This window comes from Lipotes vexillifer, unplaced genomic scaffold (assembly GCF_000442215.2).
Source record: "Lipotes vexillifer unplaced genomic scaffold, Lipotes_vexillifer_v1.1 scaffold324, whole genome shotgun sequence".
NCBI lineage: Eukaryota > Metazoa > Chordata > Mammalia > Artiodactyla > Lipotidae > Lipotes > Lipotes vexillifer.
In genome coordinates, this window is record NW_006791816.1 from 147508 (window position 1) to 162002 (window position 14495).

Below are 14495 nucleotides of genomic sequence, written 5' to 3' on the forward strand. Positions count from 1 at the left end.
TTGGTATGAATAATTTTTGATTGCATCATGGACATTTTTGCATTATGAGACTCTGGATCTTATTTAAACCGTTCGTCAGTAGCTGGCTTTCTCTAACCCCACTGACAGGAGAAGCTGGGGCTGAACCTTGTGACTGCCAGATGCAGGCAGAAGTCAGTTTTCCACTCAGCTTGTGTTGACACCAGAAAGGGGGTGCTCCTCATTAGTGCTGGGTGAGGTCTGCTCCCTCACCTGGTCTCCACTGACACTGTGTGGGGAGAGAGGGACACCTCATCACTGGCTGGTAGGGATGAACGTCCAGGATCTCTACTTGGTCTTCTGCGACACCACTTCAGTGGGCGGTATTGGGCACTTCATTTTATCCTTCTGAGGGTGGAGGTCTAGGCTCCCCACTTTGTCTTTGCTGGTGTGGTTGGGGTTAAGGCCAGTTTCTTCTGCAGCTGGAATAGAGTGGTTATTGTTTGCATGCTTTGTCTTGTTAGGCTGCTCTTTCCTGATCCTTTGGCTAGAGAAGGATTTGGTTGAGGCTGGCTTTTTTGTTCACGCCATCTGGAATTTCTGACGGCTGGCTTCTGCACTGTCTGGATACATTCATGAGTCAAAAAGGAAACCCAGGGGACTTGCCTTGTGCAGTGGTTAAGAATCTGCCTGCCAATGCAGGGGACACGGGTTCGAGCCCTGGTCTGGGAAGATCCCACATGCCGTGGAGCAACTAAGCCCGTGCGCCGCAAGTACTGAGCCTGCGCTCTAGAGTCCGCGAGCCACAACTACTGAAGCCTGCGTGCCACAACTAATGAAGCCTGTGCACCTAGAGCCTGTGTTCTCAACAAGGGAAGCCACCGCAATGAGAAGCCCGTGCACCGCAACGAAGAGTAGACCCTGCTCAGCTCCACTAGAGAAATCCCGTGCGCAGCAATGAAGACCCAACGCAGCCAAAAAATAAATAAATGAATAAATAAATTAAAAATAAATTCTAAAAAAACATAATAACATTTGTGTAAAAAAAAAACAAAAAAACCCATGAAACTCATCACTGTGTTTTCCCTCAAATCCCAAGGTCCCTAGTCAGTCTGCCTTCATCTCCACCTTTCAGTCTTAAGTTTGCTTTATATATAATGTCCAGGGTTTTTAGTTCTACTGAGGGAGGATTGGGGTAAAGGATGCCAACTTTATCATCCCGGAAGTGGAAGTCTGCCTAAAAGATCACTTTCTACATTTTAAAAAAAAATTTTTAAGTTTTTGGCCGCACGGCCTGTGGTATCTTACTTCCCCAACCAGGAATGGAACCTGCACCCCCTGCAATGGAAGCACGGAGTCTTAACCACTGGACCACCAGGGAAGTCCCTAAAGGTCACTTTTTAAGGTTGGCTTTTCTTCTTATAGGTTTTTGGACCACATATTGGCAGATTTTTTTCCAGTTCACATTTTTAATAAAGGTGTAATGCTATGAGGGTTTTGGCTTTATATGGATTTTCAGTCCAACTCTGATTTGAATGAGCCCCAGGGATTATCTGCATGTAAGTTTTATAACCCAAGCCCCTAGCCCATCAACTCTCATTGAGCTGCTGCCTATTCACGCCAGTACAGCTACAGCTTCAGCTCATGTCACTGCCAGAATGTTTTTTCAACCACTCTCTTGTGAACTCAGCTATGAATTTAAACAGATGCTTGCTGTGTTTTAGTTAGCATTTCTGGGTATTTAAAAAATTTATTGTCGTAAAATATACACAACATAAGACTTTCCATTTTAACCATTTCTAAATATACAATTCAGTGGCATTAAGTCATACTATTATGCAACCATCACGACTATCCATTTGTAGAACTTTTCATCATCCAAACAGAAACTCTGTTCTGGGTGTTTTGAACAAGTTTTTAGGTTATCTGTTTCCTCCTGGTGAAGTGGTAGTCAAAAGACATTTCAGGTGGAAGATACAGCAAGTGAAAAGGATGGAGCTTAGAGGAGTCCTAATACCTGAGAGACAATGGAGTCCAGTTTGACAGGAACCAATACATAGATGGTGTGGTGGGAAATGACAGAGGAGGCTGACAGAATGGTGACAGATTGTGCAGGCCAAGCTAATCCCACTGCAGGTAATGGGGAAAGGAAATTTGTAAATAAGAAATTGAGTTGCTTAGTGTTGTTATTTAGGAAGATTGCTCTAGTAATAGTGAGATCTTGCAGACATAACAGTCCTGTTAGGGGAACCACTGACAGAAACCACCCTCCCTGGCCAGGAATGATAGTAACCACTCGCATGGATTATCTTACAACAGGAGGTCCTGGTAAGGAACGTGGAACTAACAAGCGACCACCAACGGGAAGAATTCGGGAAAGGTCAAAAGGAGAGAGGGGACTCCAGTCTATATGTCCTATCAACCTCCCAGAATCCTTCTCGCTGGAATCCATCTTGGCTGAGCGATGCACACCACCAGGAGGGACCCTGAGTCAGAGTGACTGGCCAGAGACAACCCAGAAACTAACCCCATTACCGTAAAACCTGAGACTGCGAGCCACATGGCAGAGCAATCCTCCTGGGTTCCCTTACCCTGCTGCTCTTCCCCCCGGGGCGCTGTTTCCCAATAAAGTCTCTTGCTTTGTCAGCACGTGTGTCTCCTTGGACAATTCATTTCCAAGTGTTAGACAAGAGCCCACTCTAGGGCCCTGAAAAGGGTCCCCATTCCTGCAACACTCCTACACTTCCTATTATCCAATGTATGAAAAGTTTGTTGATATATTTTTAGTTTTCTAGTTGTTTACAGCAGGATTTCAAATCCTGCACCAATTCCTCCTCCATGGGTGGAAGCAGAGGACCAGCATAGGGTAGTTGCTAGGTTTCACTGTGGGACTGTATGCGATTGCTCAGGGACTACACATATAGAGCTAGATTAAAAGACAGCCAAGGATGAGAGTACAGGTCAGTCTCGACTTTTAAGGAGTGGCCAGAGCAAGGACCAGTGAAAGCAATTAGGAGTTCTTCCTATTTGTCAGACACCTTTATTTAAATTATCTCTATGTATTATTATTCATTCCAGATCAGGGATCAGCAAACTACGGCCTGCAGGCCAAATCTGGCCCACCACTTTTTTTTTTTTTTTGCGGTACGCCGGCCTTTCGCTGCTGTGGCCTCTCCCAGCGGCCATGGCTCACGGGCCCAGCCGCTCCGCGGCATGTGGGATCCTCCCGGACCGGGGTACGAACCCGTGTCCCCTGCATCGGCAGGCGGACTCCCAACCACTGCGCCACCAGGGAAGCCCCCACCACTTGTTTTTGCAAATAAAGTTTTACTGTAATACAGCCACACATTAATTTTTGTATATCTCTGGCTACTTTTGTGCTACAATGGCAGAGTTGAATAGTTATGTCACAGGTAGATGGCTGTCAAAGCCTTCAATATTTCCTCTCTTGTAGAAAGTTTGCTAAGCCCTGTCCTAGAGGACTGTGGGGACTGAACAGTGAAAAGTGCATGGGATCAGGCAAAAGAAGAAATACCACAAGAAGCCAAGGCAGGAAAATATTTAAGATTAAATGTCTATTAGCTGTAGAAATGCTACACCACCCCATTATCCAATTTTTAGGTTTTCACTCTTCTGATCATTAGATCATTTTTAATGATCTGATTACAGAAGCAGTTATATACATGAAAATGACTAGCTGTTTAAGTAAATGCAGGACTGGGGTATCTGAGAGAACGGTTCCAAATGAGGTGAGTCCTAGACACAGTGGAATACTAGACAGCACACAGATGAATATAGTATCACAATGTATTCCACTAAGTGAAAAAAACTGCTTAAAATATGATTTGTATACCACGACCCCATTTTTGCTGAAGAAAATAATCTGAAAAATTCTACATCAAATTTATTTCTTATGTATTTATTGTTTTCTATTTTTTGGACAATGACCATTAATTTTATATCTAGAAGTAAATTTTTCATTTTACTGGGGGAAAAAATAATACAACTCTAATACTGACCAAATCAAAGGCTTAAATCACAACCTTAAATTTTACACAGAGATTTGTCCATCAATACTCTGAATGTATTTCCCCAAATTTCTTTAATAGGAAGAGTTACTGGTTCCCAAGATAAAACTTTAACTGAGAAAAAGAATGAATGGAAAGATTATAAAGGGTTGCTCAGTCATTTATATACCATTAAATTACTTATACACTGATGTTCCTGCATATTTTTTCTAGAGGTTTGCTTTGATATCTTTACTTAATACTACAAGTTCTCTTCAACAGTGAGTAGTATAAAGGCTAATGTGGAATTTGTAGCTTAAGTACAATCTTCCTCTTGTTAGTGAAATTAACCTAAGCATTCTGCCCATTTTTCTGAAATCAAACAACTTACCCACGTGTGTAACTTACCATACCTCCTTTTCTCTCAAGAAAAGGTCTAAAATTTTAAAATATTCTAACACTGGAAAAAAATAGCAAACAAATAAGAGACGGGATGATATTGCAAGAACTGCTACCTTCAAAGCTTGGCATAGGTATTAAATTTCTGCTTCTCACACGTTTCTGCACATGTTTAAATATTAATAAGGACCCTGTAGCCAAATATACATGGTAACTAAATCCAAAGTTCGGAAGACTGCAGCTTTTACAATACAAATGCACCCTTCAGTACATGAATAAAGAACATTAGGACAGAGATCCTGAGAACTACAAATACAAAAGGAAAAGAATCATGTGTTTACAATGAATATTGCTCCAAAAAATGCAATGTAGATTATTATCTGACATGAATAAATGTACATATACATTCTCTATTTTCCCTTTTGTCCACCCTTTTACAGTGTTCACAAAGATAAATCTGCATATTTCTCATCTTCTTGGAGGCACCCTAGTGTACCAGAAAGATGGAACATTGACAGCCTGGTATCATTTACTGTGATCTCAGGCAAGTACTTGGAAAAACAAAATCCATCTGAGTCTAAACCTCATTTGAAAAATGGAGACAATAACAACAATAATAACAAAACCAATTGCCTTATTTATTATTATTATTTTTAAAATAAATTTCTTTATTTGTTTTTGGCTGTGTTGGGTCTTCGTTGCTGAGCATGGGCTTTTCTCTAGTTGCGGCGAGCGGGGGCTACCCTTTGTTGCGGTTGGTGTGCTTCTCATTGCGGTGGCCTCTATCATTGCAGAGCATGGGCTCTAGGCACACGGGCTTCAGTAGTTGTAGCATGAGGGCTCAGTAGTTGTGGCTCACAGGCTCTAGAGCATAGCCTCAGTACTTGTGGCACACAGGCTTAGTTGCTCCACGGCATGTGGGATCTTCCCAGACCAGGGCTTGAACCAGTGTCCCCTGCATTGGCAGGCGGATTCTTAACCACTGCGCCACCAGGGAAGTCCTTGCCTTATTTAACATAAAAAGCATTTCCCATAGTTATTAGGTACAAAGGATAAAAACTTTTATAATAATGGGCTTGGTATGTAGCAGGATGTGTTAATTCCTTTCCCTTCTGGCACTCTCTTGCAATTACAAATCAAGTGCTGTTAGAAATATAATTCATCTGAACTCAGTAAGAGATACCCAACTGACTGAAATGTCTCCTTCACTGTCTTAAGTTTTCTCAATCATGTTTTTGGTCTACTTGTTCCATTCTGCAGTCCGCTCTGTTTTTGTAAAAGCAAAACAGAAGTCAAATAATGCTGACTGCTTTCTTGATCATGGCAATGTGACATTCTCAGCCATTACCATACGTCCTTGTGTGTTAACCTTGTTGCTCTGTAAAATTTCAATTACTGCAGATATGTATGGGAATAAATGCTGCTTTTTGTATATAAGACAATCTGGCTGGGAGGTTAAAAGGCAGTGTCCTGGGAGTTCCCTGGTGGCCTAGTGGTTAGGATTCTGGGCTCTCACTGCCATGGCCGGGGCTCAATCCCTGGTCTGGGAACTGAGATTCTGCAAGCTGTGTGCCCCGCTTCTCCCCCAAAACGCAATGTTCTATTTTAACTGAGTCTGAGAAAGGCAACATATAAGATAAACTGCATGTTTTAAGACTGACTTTCAGACTGAATAATTCAACTATCAGTTAATCAGAAATGACCCCTTTTTATGTTTGTCTTAGAAGAAAAACAAATATAAAAGTTACTTGTTATTAAAGAGTGAAGAATATTAAGGAATCAGATAATTTACTATTAAAAGGTAATTATATTTTAGAATTCTCTTTTGAATATTTAAATGCCTTTTTTTTTCTTTTTGGCCACATGGCTTGTGGCTTATGGCTTATGGGATCCTAGTTTGCTGACCAGGTATCGAACCTGTACAGGCCCCTGCAGTGGAAGCACAGAGTCCTAACCACTGGACCACTAGGGAATTCCCTTAAATGCTATTAAGTAAAACTTTCTAAGAAATTTGGTTATTGGCATATGAAATTATTACAAATTTACCAACGGTTACAGATATGAACATATTCATGTAAAGAAGCCAGGGAACTGATCATCTCAGAGTATATGAAAAAGCAATGAAAGCAAAGAGGGATAACTTCCCAAACAAATGAACCTAGTTAATTAATTATTTATTTTTGGCTGCGTTGGGTCTTCGTTGCTGCACACAGGCTTTCTCTAGTTGCAGTGAGTGGGGGCTACTCTTTGTTGCAGTGCATGGGCTTCTCATTGTGGTGGCTTCTCTGGTTGTGCAGCACGGGATCTAGGCACATGGGCTTCAGTAGTTGTGGCTCGCGGGCTCTAGAGCACAGGCTCAGTAGTTGTGGCACACGGGCTTAGCTGCTCCGTGGCATGTGGGATCTTCCCGGACCAGGGCTCGAACCCGCATCCTCTGCATTGGCAGGTGGATCCTTAATCACTGCACCACCAGGGAAGTCCCCAAATGAACCTCGTTGAAATCCTCAGGATTTCAGATGAGAAAATAGAGGCATGGTTCTGTCTCCTGACTCCCCAAAAGCCCTACAGAGGATACGTGACTTCCTTCTGCATCCTAAAAAGGAACAGCTACTCCTCCAAAACTGAGGCCCCTATGTTTTCCATACCTAGGAAATAGCATTTATTTTATTTTTAAAAAATTTTCAGGGTTGTGGGCGTATTCCAAACTTTCTTTTCTCTTTTTAATGAGAATCCCTGCCATAGAATGTTACTGTTACTGATGGGAGGTATCTTACTCCTCAAGGGTTTGGGTAGAAAAAGATGCAAATCACTGCTATAGAGACTCAGGTACAATAAAACATTGGTTCCTATGGTCTGTTTATCACATGTAGAAGTCCAATTCTGATTTGTAAAAAATTCCATAAATTCAGAATATTTGAAAAATATTTTTTTAAAAAAGTATCATTTTATTTGTACACTTAAGTTGTACATAGAAACTTATAATACAGTTCTGTAAAACTGAAAGAACTGCCAGGGAAAAGGGAGGGTGTTACCTTTTATTGACTGATCATTAAGGAAGTTAGAGAAATAAAACAAAAACACAATAAAATGTTTAAAAAATTAAAGAACATTTTTCCAGGTACAAATTTTATAAATACAAAACAAATTCACAAATTACTTTGAATGCTAAATAAATATCTAGTTAATAAACTCAGACTCAATACCTCCAGCCAGCACTGGTACAGCACTTCAAGGAATAAAGCTGGATTCATTCATGTATAGTGTTGAAAGAATCTGCTCATTAAACAATTCTTAAACGTATACACTTTTTTCTAAACTGTGCTATCATGGAAGATTTATCTGTGTAGATAAATCTCCCTTAATACCACACTTCTAAAAAAAAGTCAATGACAAAATAAATCATGGGTGAAAAAATATTTTTTGAGATACTGGGCCACATGAATGATCTCAAAATGCACAAAAAACTCTGTAAACCAGTACTGTAGCCAATACATCTATCAAATTTATTAGATACTGAACAAAACTGTAGCAAAGGAAATCTTTCCTACATTCTCCTGAGTGCTTAATATTAAAGTTGAGAATATAGTGCAGGCCACACTTCAATGTGGTCAATCAGTTGTTATTGCTTTATACATATATGTCTGCTTTAGAGCATGATTTAATGTTCCATTTTCATGAACAATTTGTTTTCTTCAAATATATCCTTTAGAAAAACAGAATCAGATTCGTGACTTTTTTGCAGCTGGTGGTGTGCTAACTTGATCCACATTCCCAGGTGTGACGGTGAGTCCAAGTTTTTGAGCCTGAATATGAAAAAATGCTTGCAGCCTAGTTCCAGCTTTTGCTTCACTTGTGTTACGAGGGTTGTACTCAAAGCAGTTCGAAAACATTAACTCAATATCATCGATAAACTCAGCTAGAATGAAAAAACCAAATGAGATTAGAATGAAAGTAAATTATAAATACAATCTTTGTATCATATCTGGAAATGTCATTAAGAAAACAGAAGTCCACATTTTTCTTTAGAAATTGAAGACTCTGAAACAAGGTGGCAGAACTGAAGCTTAAAATTGTTTATAAATACTTTATAAAACGGTTTTATTAAAATTATACAATTATTTAATTAGAGGTATTTTATATACCTAAAAAGAACATCTATTAAGATGAGATTCTATAAAATATCTTTAGCTCATTCAATCCCCATCCATCTTTCATTTCCACATATGCATACTATAGCATTTTAGGGATTTCTTGGGATGCCATCTACACAATTACGTTAATATACATCATTTAAATAAAAACAGCCTTTACCTCCTTAAAGGAAAATAATTATCAGAGAAAAACACAAATTACTCACATGCTAGTTTATATTCACATTTGTTCACTTTTTCACGAATTATATTTAAGGCAATGGGCTTTTTGATGATGTCATAATAGTCTGGGACCTGTAAAATAATTCAAGTATTATCTCTCCTATAGAAAATTTATTGAAGTAGTCAAATACATGCAAGTTTTGCCCTTAAAAGCAACTGAATATTAACTTCTGAATACTATTATTCCATTAAAATTACATAATACATTTCAGTCATTGTAATGCTATAAAAGCTTATTTGATACTATAAAAAATGTTAACAATGTATTGTGAAAAAACAGATTATGGGTTTGCTTGTGTGTTCTCTTCCTTCCTCTGACTCTCTCTATATAGATACATAAATGTATTTATAAAGAAATTTCTGTAATGACTATGACTGCATTTGTAATAAAGAATAAAATACATGTAACAAAACTTAATTCAGCACAAAACTACTCAGGAAAAATAAGTTACAGTCCAACTGAGAGTTAATTTTTTTCTGTTGTTAAATATTTATTTATTTTTGGCAGCGTCGAGTCTTAGTTGCGGCGCGTGGGCTTCCCTCTAGTTGCCCCACGTGGGCTTAGTTGCCCCGTGGCATGTGGGATCTTAGTTCCCCATCCAGGGATGGAACCTGTGTCCCCTGTGTTGGAAGGTGGATTCTTAACCACTGGACCACCAGGGAAGTCCCAGAGAGTTAATTTTTATAAGATGCTATTCAATGTTAATTAATCTTTCATATTCTGGTTCTAGAATTCTCAAAGTAGAATTTTGATGATGTCACTTTTTCATTCAGAAACCTTCACCTGATACTGACAAGTGAGGCCCTTTACAATCTAGTTGTGTCTGAGCCCCTCTAACACACCCTCTGCTCCATTCAAACCATCCATCATTCCCATATTCTCATTTCTAGGTCTTAACTTGTTGTTCCCTCTTCCTAAAATGCTCTCATTCCATTTCTCACTGTTGAAATTCCATCTTTCTTCAGTGACCAAATCAAATAGTTCTTCCATAAAAAAACTTTCTAATTCCTGCTATTCCTTCCCCCTGAAATGCTCAAATCAATTCCTTCTCTTCTCTACTTCTGAAAGACCATTAAACTTCTAGTATAACTAACACTGTCCTACCTCTGCTATGGCACATCATATTCTGCCATACCTATATACAAGTAACAGCTCAAATCCCTTAGTTAGGTTAGGCTGTCTCTGTTATTCAAGAGTACCCATCTTTTACATCAGTGTTTCTCAAAATGCTGTCCCTGGACCAGCATCATTTGGGGACTTGTCAGTAATGCAAATGGCTGGGCATCATCCCAGACCTAGTGAAACAGACTGGGGTGGGGCCCACTCAGCTGTGTTTTAACAAGCCCTCCATTGATTGTGGTGTACACTAAAGTTTAAGAAACACTGTTTTACATAATAGAAATGCCAATAATGGTACTCAGTTGAATCAACTCTATTCATATTCATTACACAGAATAAAAAGTGAGGTTATTTCAACACACGGTCTTCATTTATAAGAATCAGTCGCAGGGGCTTCCCTGGTGGTGCAGTGGTTAAGAATCTACCTGCCAATGCAGGGGACATGGGTTCAAGCCCTGGTCTGGGAAGATCCCACATGCCGTGGAGCAACTAAGCCTGTGCGCCACAACTACTGAGCCTGCGCTCTAGGGCCCGTAAGCCACAACCACTGAGCCCACGTGCCACAACTACTGAAGCCAGCATGCCTAGAGCCCATGCTCCGCAATGAGATAAGTCACCGCAATGAGAAGCCCGTGCACCACAACAAAGAGTGGCCCCCTCTCGACGTAACTAGAGAAAGCCCACGTGCAGCAATGAAGACCCAACGCAGCCAAAGATAAATAAATAAATTAATTAATTAAAAAAAAGAGAATCAGTCACAGGACTAGAAGGGACTGAGGAGACTATGCTAGCTCCATTTTTTTTCAATATAGGAACAAACGTTCCAAGATTTGTTTTGTTTTTTAAGTAGACAGTGACTAAACAAGTATTTTGACGACCTTAAAGTTGCCATGCAGACTAAATCAGATAATACACATGAATACATTTTATAAAGTCTAGTAGTATTACCTGGATTTTAGAAACGAGTTTCAAAAAAGGCCAGCTGTCATCATGCCGTACCAATTCCACAACAAGTTGTTCAAAAGCGGACAATTCATGAACTCCTCCCTGTCGACCTGAACTCCTTCGATTAAGTGTCACAGGAGATGATTCTGAATAAATAATTATGTTAACTTTAGGTGATGACAAAACAAAATATTTGATCACCATAAGCTAATCAGGACACATAAATACAAACTAAATTCAAACAGAAAATCGACACTCTACACACTGAGATGTTAAACTGACTTACATTCTGAGAGATAGGTAAATCTGGACCAAGTATTCGTTATTTCCTTTCGATCTTAAAAATTTCCAATTGAAATAAACACTCATTGGGAACAGATTGTAAAAAGAGTGTAATACAAAAGGAAATTCTAGAACACAAAGTTTGTGGGTTATTACTCCATTTTATTAAAAATATGTTTTTAACTACAGTAAAATGAAATCCTCTGGTATTTCCTGAAATACAACCTTAGGAAAATAACCTCTTTAGATTTAGAAACTTGGCCTCTTTATAAATTACCTTGCATAATAGAAAATATTTCTCAATGATGAAATAAAAGATTATTCTTATAAATCTAATTTTATATGGAGAATTTTCTTAAAGCAAAATGCTTTCTCATAAAATGTAAGGTATATAATGAGATCTAAGCTGAATGAATTAGTAGAAAATAGTAGTATAGTCCATATATAGATCTAGGTGTTTAAATTCTCTGCTTAAATGTTAATCCACACATTTCCCCCTTTATTTGTCCTTAGAACCAGGTTAGTAAGTTCACAAGTCAATTAAGAACAACGACATTTTCTTCAGCAGTTTTTTTCTTTTTCTTAAAAATGCTTCAGGTGTACTATTTTCCAAATAGCTTGGGGTTCAGGATTGGGGAAGAGCAAAACACATAAGGGGCTAGGAAAAGCTAAATTAGATCTCGGTGCAAAGTTACCTGATACTACCCCCACCCCGCTGCCAAACCTGACGACCTGGCGACTGCATCATGTTCCATTCTTCCACCAGTGAATTCCTTAATCCTGTCATGGGTTTGAATAATGTAATACAAGCTATCTAAAATTCTTCAAAGAACAGCAGTGGCATTTTTTATGTTTAACTTCATTTTTGAAATATCAAAATTTTACTACTACTGACATTAAAGAAAAAAGAGGATAGGATTAGAGATAAATGGGTAAAGAGATTATTACATGGATAAATATTACTAACAACTTATATAATATAAATATATGTAATATATAAACAATTTATATAATACATATATAAATATTAAAACAACAATTATCAGAATCAAAAAGACAGCTGGTGATCACTCCCTAACAATATTACTGTTCCCAACTCTCCCTGCCCCGAAATTCAGTATGTCAGGTGGGAACCTTATCAAATTACCTAATGTAGCTTGTCTAGGTGATGATGAGTACATGTGTTTTGAAGGAAGCAAAGGTGGAAGAGAATGAAATGTATTATAATGTGGTATACTGAGGCTGTTCAAGTATTGGCCAAATCTCTCGATTAAACACAGAACAGTGTTTGCAAATTTCTTACAACTACCCTACTACACTAGTAGAAACACTAGTACTGTAGTTTACCTTTATTCCAAATACCTGCCTCTTCCTTGAACATTATGCTTCAGGTCAGGTTGCTCCCTAATAACTCTGTATAGTGGACAGCCTTTCAAAAATGATACAAAGTATCTCAACATTCAATCTTTCCAAATTACTCAATTTTCTTAGGTAAGAATAGCTTAAATTAGACTTATTCATACCTGTAGATTGTCTTTTCCTGCCTCTTCTCTTGGATTCACTATCTTGGAGAGAAAGTTTTGAAGCAACATTTAGAGATCTTGACTGCTCACTTGACTTTGTGGCAATGACTCTGAAGTTAGGGAAGCTGGGACTATTTTCTGGTGTATTATTAGCACTTTTCCTGCCTCTGCGTTTTCTACGAGGACTAAGTAGTTCCATGAATACATCTGCTTGCAGTGGGCCATGACTCTGGCGAGTAGAACGACTGGCAATTCTTAAAGATTTAGTTTCTGTAGGAGGAGCAGATTTTATCTTTCTTAGGCTTCTACCAGTAGCTTTAGAAGAAACAGTTGTTTTCGGTGTATTCTGCTGACTCCTTGAAGTATATCTTCCAGGATCTTGTCGTTGGCCACGACTTGAGAAAGAAGAACTAAGTCTCCCTCTTGTTTTAATTGGTAATCTAACTTGTGGTCTTCCTCGTTTTGGTGGGCTATAAATAGTGTTAGAAAACAATTATTGTACAGAGCAATGATGAACATATGATTACTTCTATCCCCCTTGTTCTACTATCCAGCCAATGAGTTCTACATACATAACTTTTGTGTTACTGAGACTTATCCTGTACTCAGTTCTTTAAAGTTAGAATCAACAAACTCTTCATGGAAATCTAAAATGTGCTTTCATATATTTCTTTGTAATGCAAAGACAAAGAATGTTTAATGTTTAATAATTTCTTGGTAACTCCAGGACATCATCATGAAAATCAAATCCTAGGTTGTGATAAACTATAATAAAATCCTCAGGAGAGCCGAATAAATGGACTTAATCATGTTGAAAAACTTAAAATGCAATTCTTTTGTCTCCTTATGCTACAGAAGACTGTCACTTTTCATTACTATTGATACTGAGGTAACCTACAGTTTTGGCCAATGGATCCCACAAAAGTAGGCCTTAAACCTATTGTTCCTCGACACTAAGCCAGGAATCTCTTTGCCATCTTTTGATTCTTACTGTAAGATACAAAACTATATTCAACCCTTTAATTGCCTTTAAGTTGTAGACAAGAATGATACAACCCCATTAAGCCTCCTTATATCCATCTCACCCCATACCTGAACTTCCAGTTTACTTAAAATATTTCCCCAAATTCTCCAAGTTCTTTATCATCTTTATGCTTAACACAATACTGCCATTACAAGCTACAGGGAAATGGCTCCTGCTAGTTGGAGCTATTGAACAACTTGTTTAAAGTAGAGGGGGTGGCTCTCTCTATTCATCCTCCTCAGTCTTTCGCCTTTTTGTACTGTGTCGGTTCTAGGTTGCCCTTGCTTCACATTCATTTTCTTGATTCCACAAGAATGGAGTTCAAATGTTAAAAACAAGGGGAGGTCTTAGGGACAAATAAAGGGAGACTGCCCCAGTGCTGCCACAGCAGAAATAACCAAAGCCATTCATTAGGCCTGGGTGACACAGCTTGCTAAGCTGCAGAATACTTGGCTATACAGTAGTATAGAAGTTGTTTCTAGGTGCTGATGTGGTAGGAGTATAAAAATACAATGTGCTTCCTGGCATTTCTCTCTGTAGACTGCCAAGATCCCCAATATTTGGGTATAACTCCTTGAGAAAAGCAAAAGAGGCATCGGGAGCTGCATTCATCTCTATCTCATGAATATCCTCTGGACTGCTTATTTGCTGCTTTCAGCAAAAAATTAAGTAATATCAACCTCAATGTGGCTCTGAATTAACATCCTAACCAAACTTACACTTGATTTTATGATGTGGCTAAGTTCACAAAGCGACTATACTCCCTTGGGAATAATTTCATATGTTTATAATATATAAAAAGCAAGGGGAGGGCTTCCCTGGTGGCGCAGTGGTTGAGAGTCCGCCTGCCGATGCAGGGGACAC

At 38.8% G+C, this 14495-nt stretch overlaps 1 protein-coding gene across 1 annotated transcript in view; it reads right to left on the minus strand.

The window, feature by feature from the left end:
- Positions 1–7292: 7292 nt before the first annotated feature.
- BAZ1A (bromodomain adjacent to zinc finger domain 1A) overlaps positions 7293–14495 on the minus strand; it is a 96105-nt gene continuing 88902 nt past the window's right edge. The window contains exons 23-26 of the mRNA XM_007464812.1: positions 12608–13077; positions 10806–10948; positions 8722–8809; positions 7293–8280 (exon numbers count right to left, since the gene is read on the minus strand). Of these exons, the coding sequence (XP_007464874.1) occupies positions 8084–8280; positions 8722–8809; positions 10806–10948; positions 12608–13077 (898 nt within the window). The 3' untranslated portion in view covers positions 7293–8083. The remainder of the gene's footprint in view (positions 8281–8721; positions 8810–10805; positions 10949–12607; positions 13078–14495) is intronic.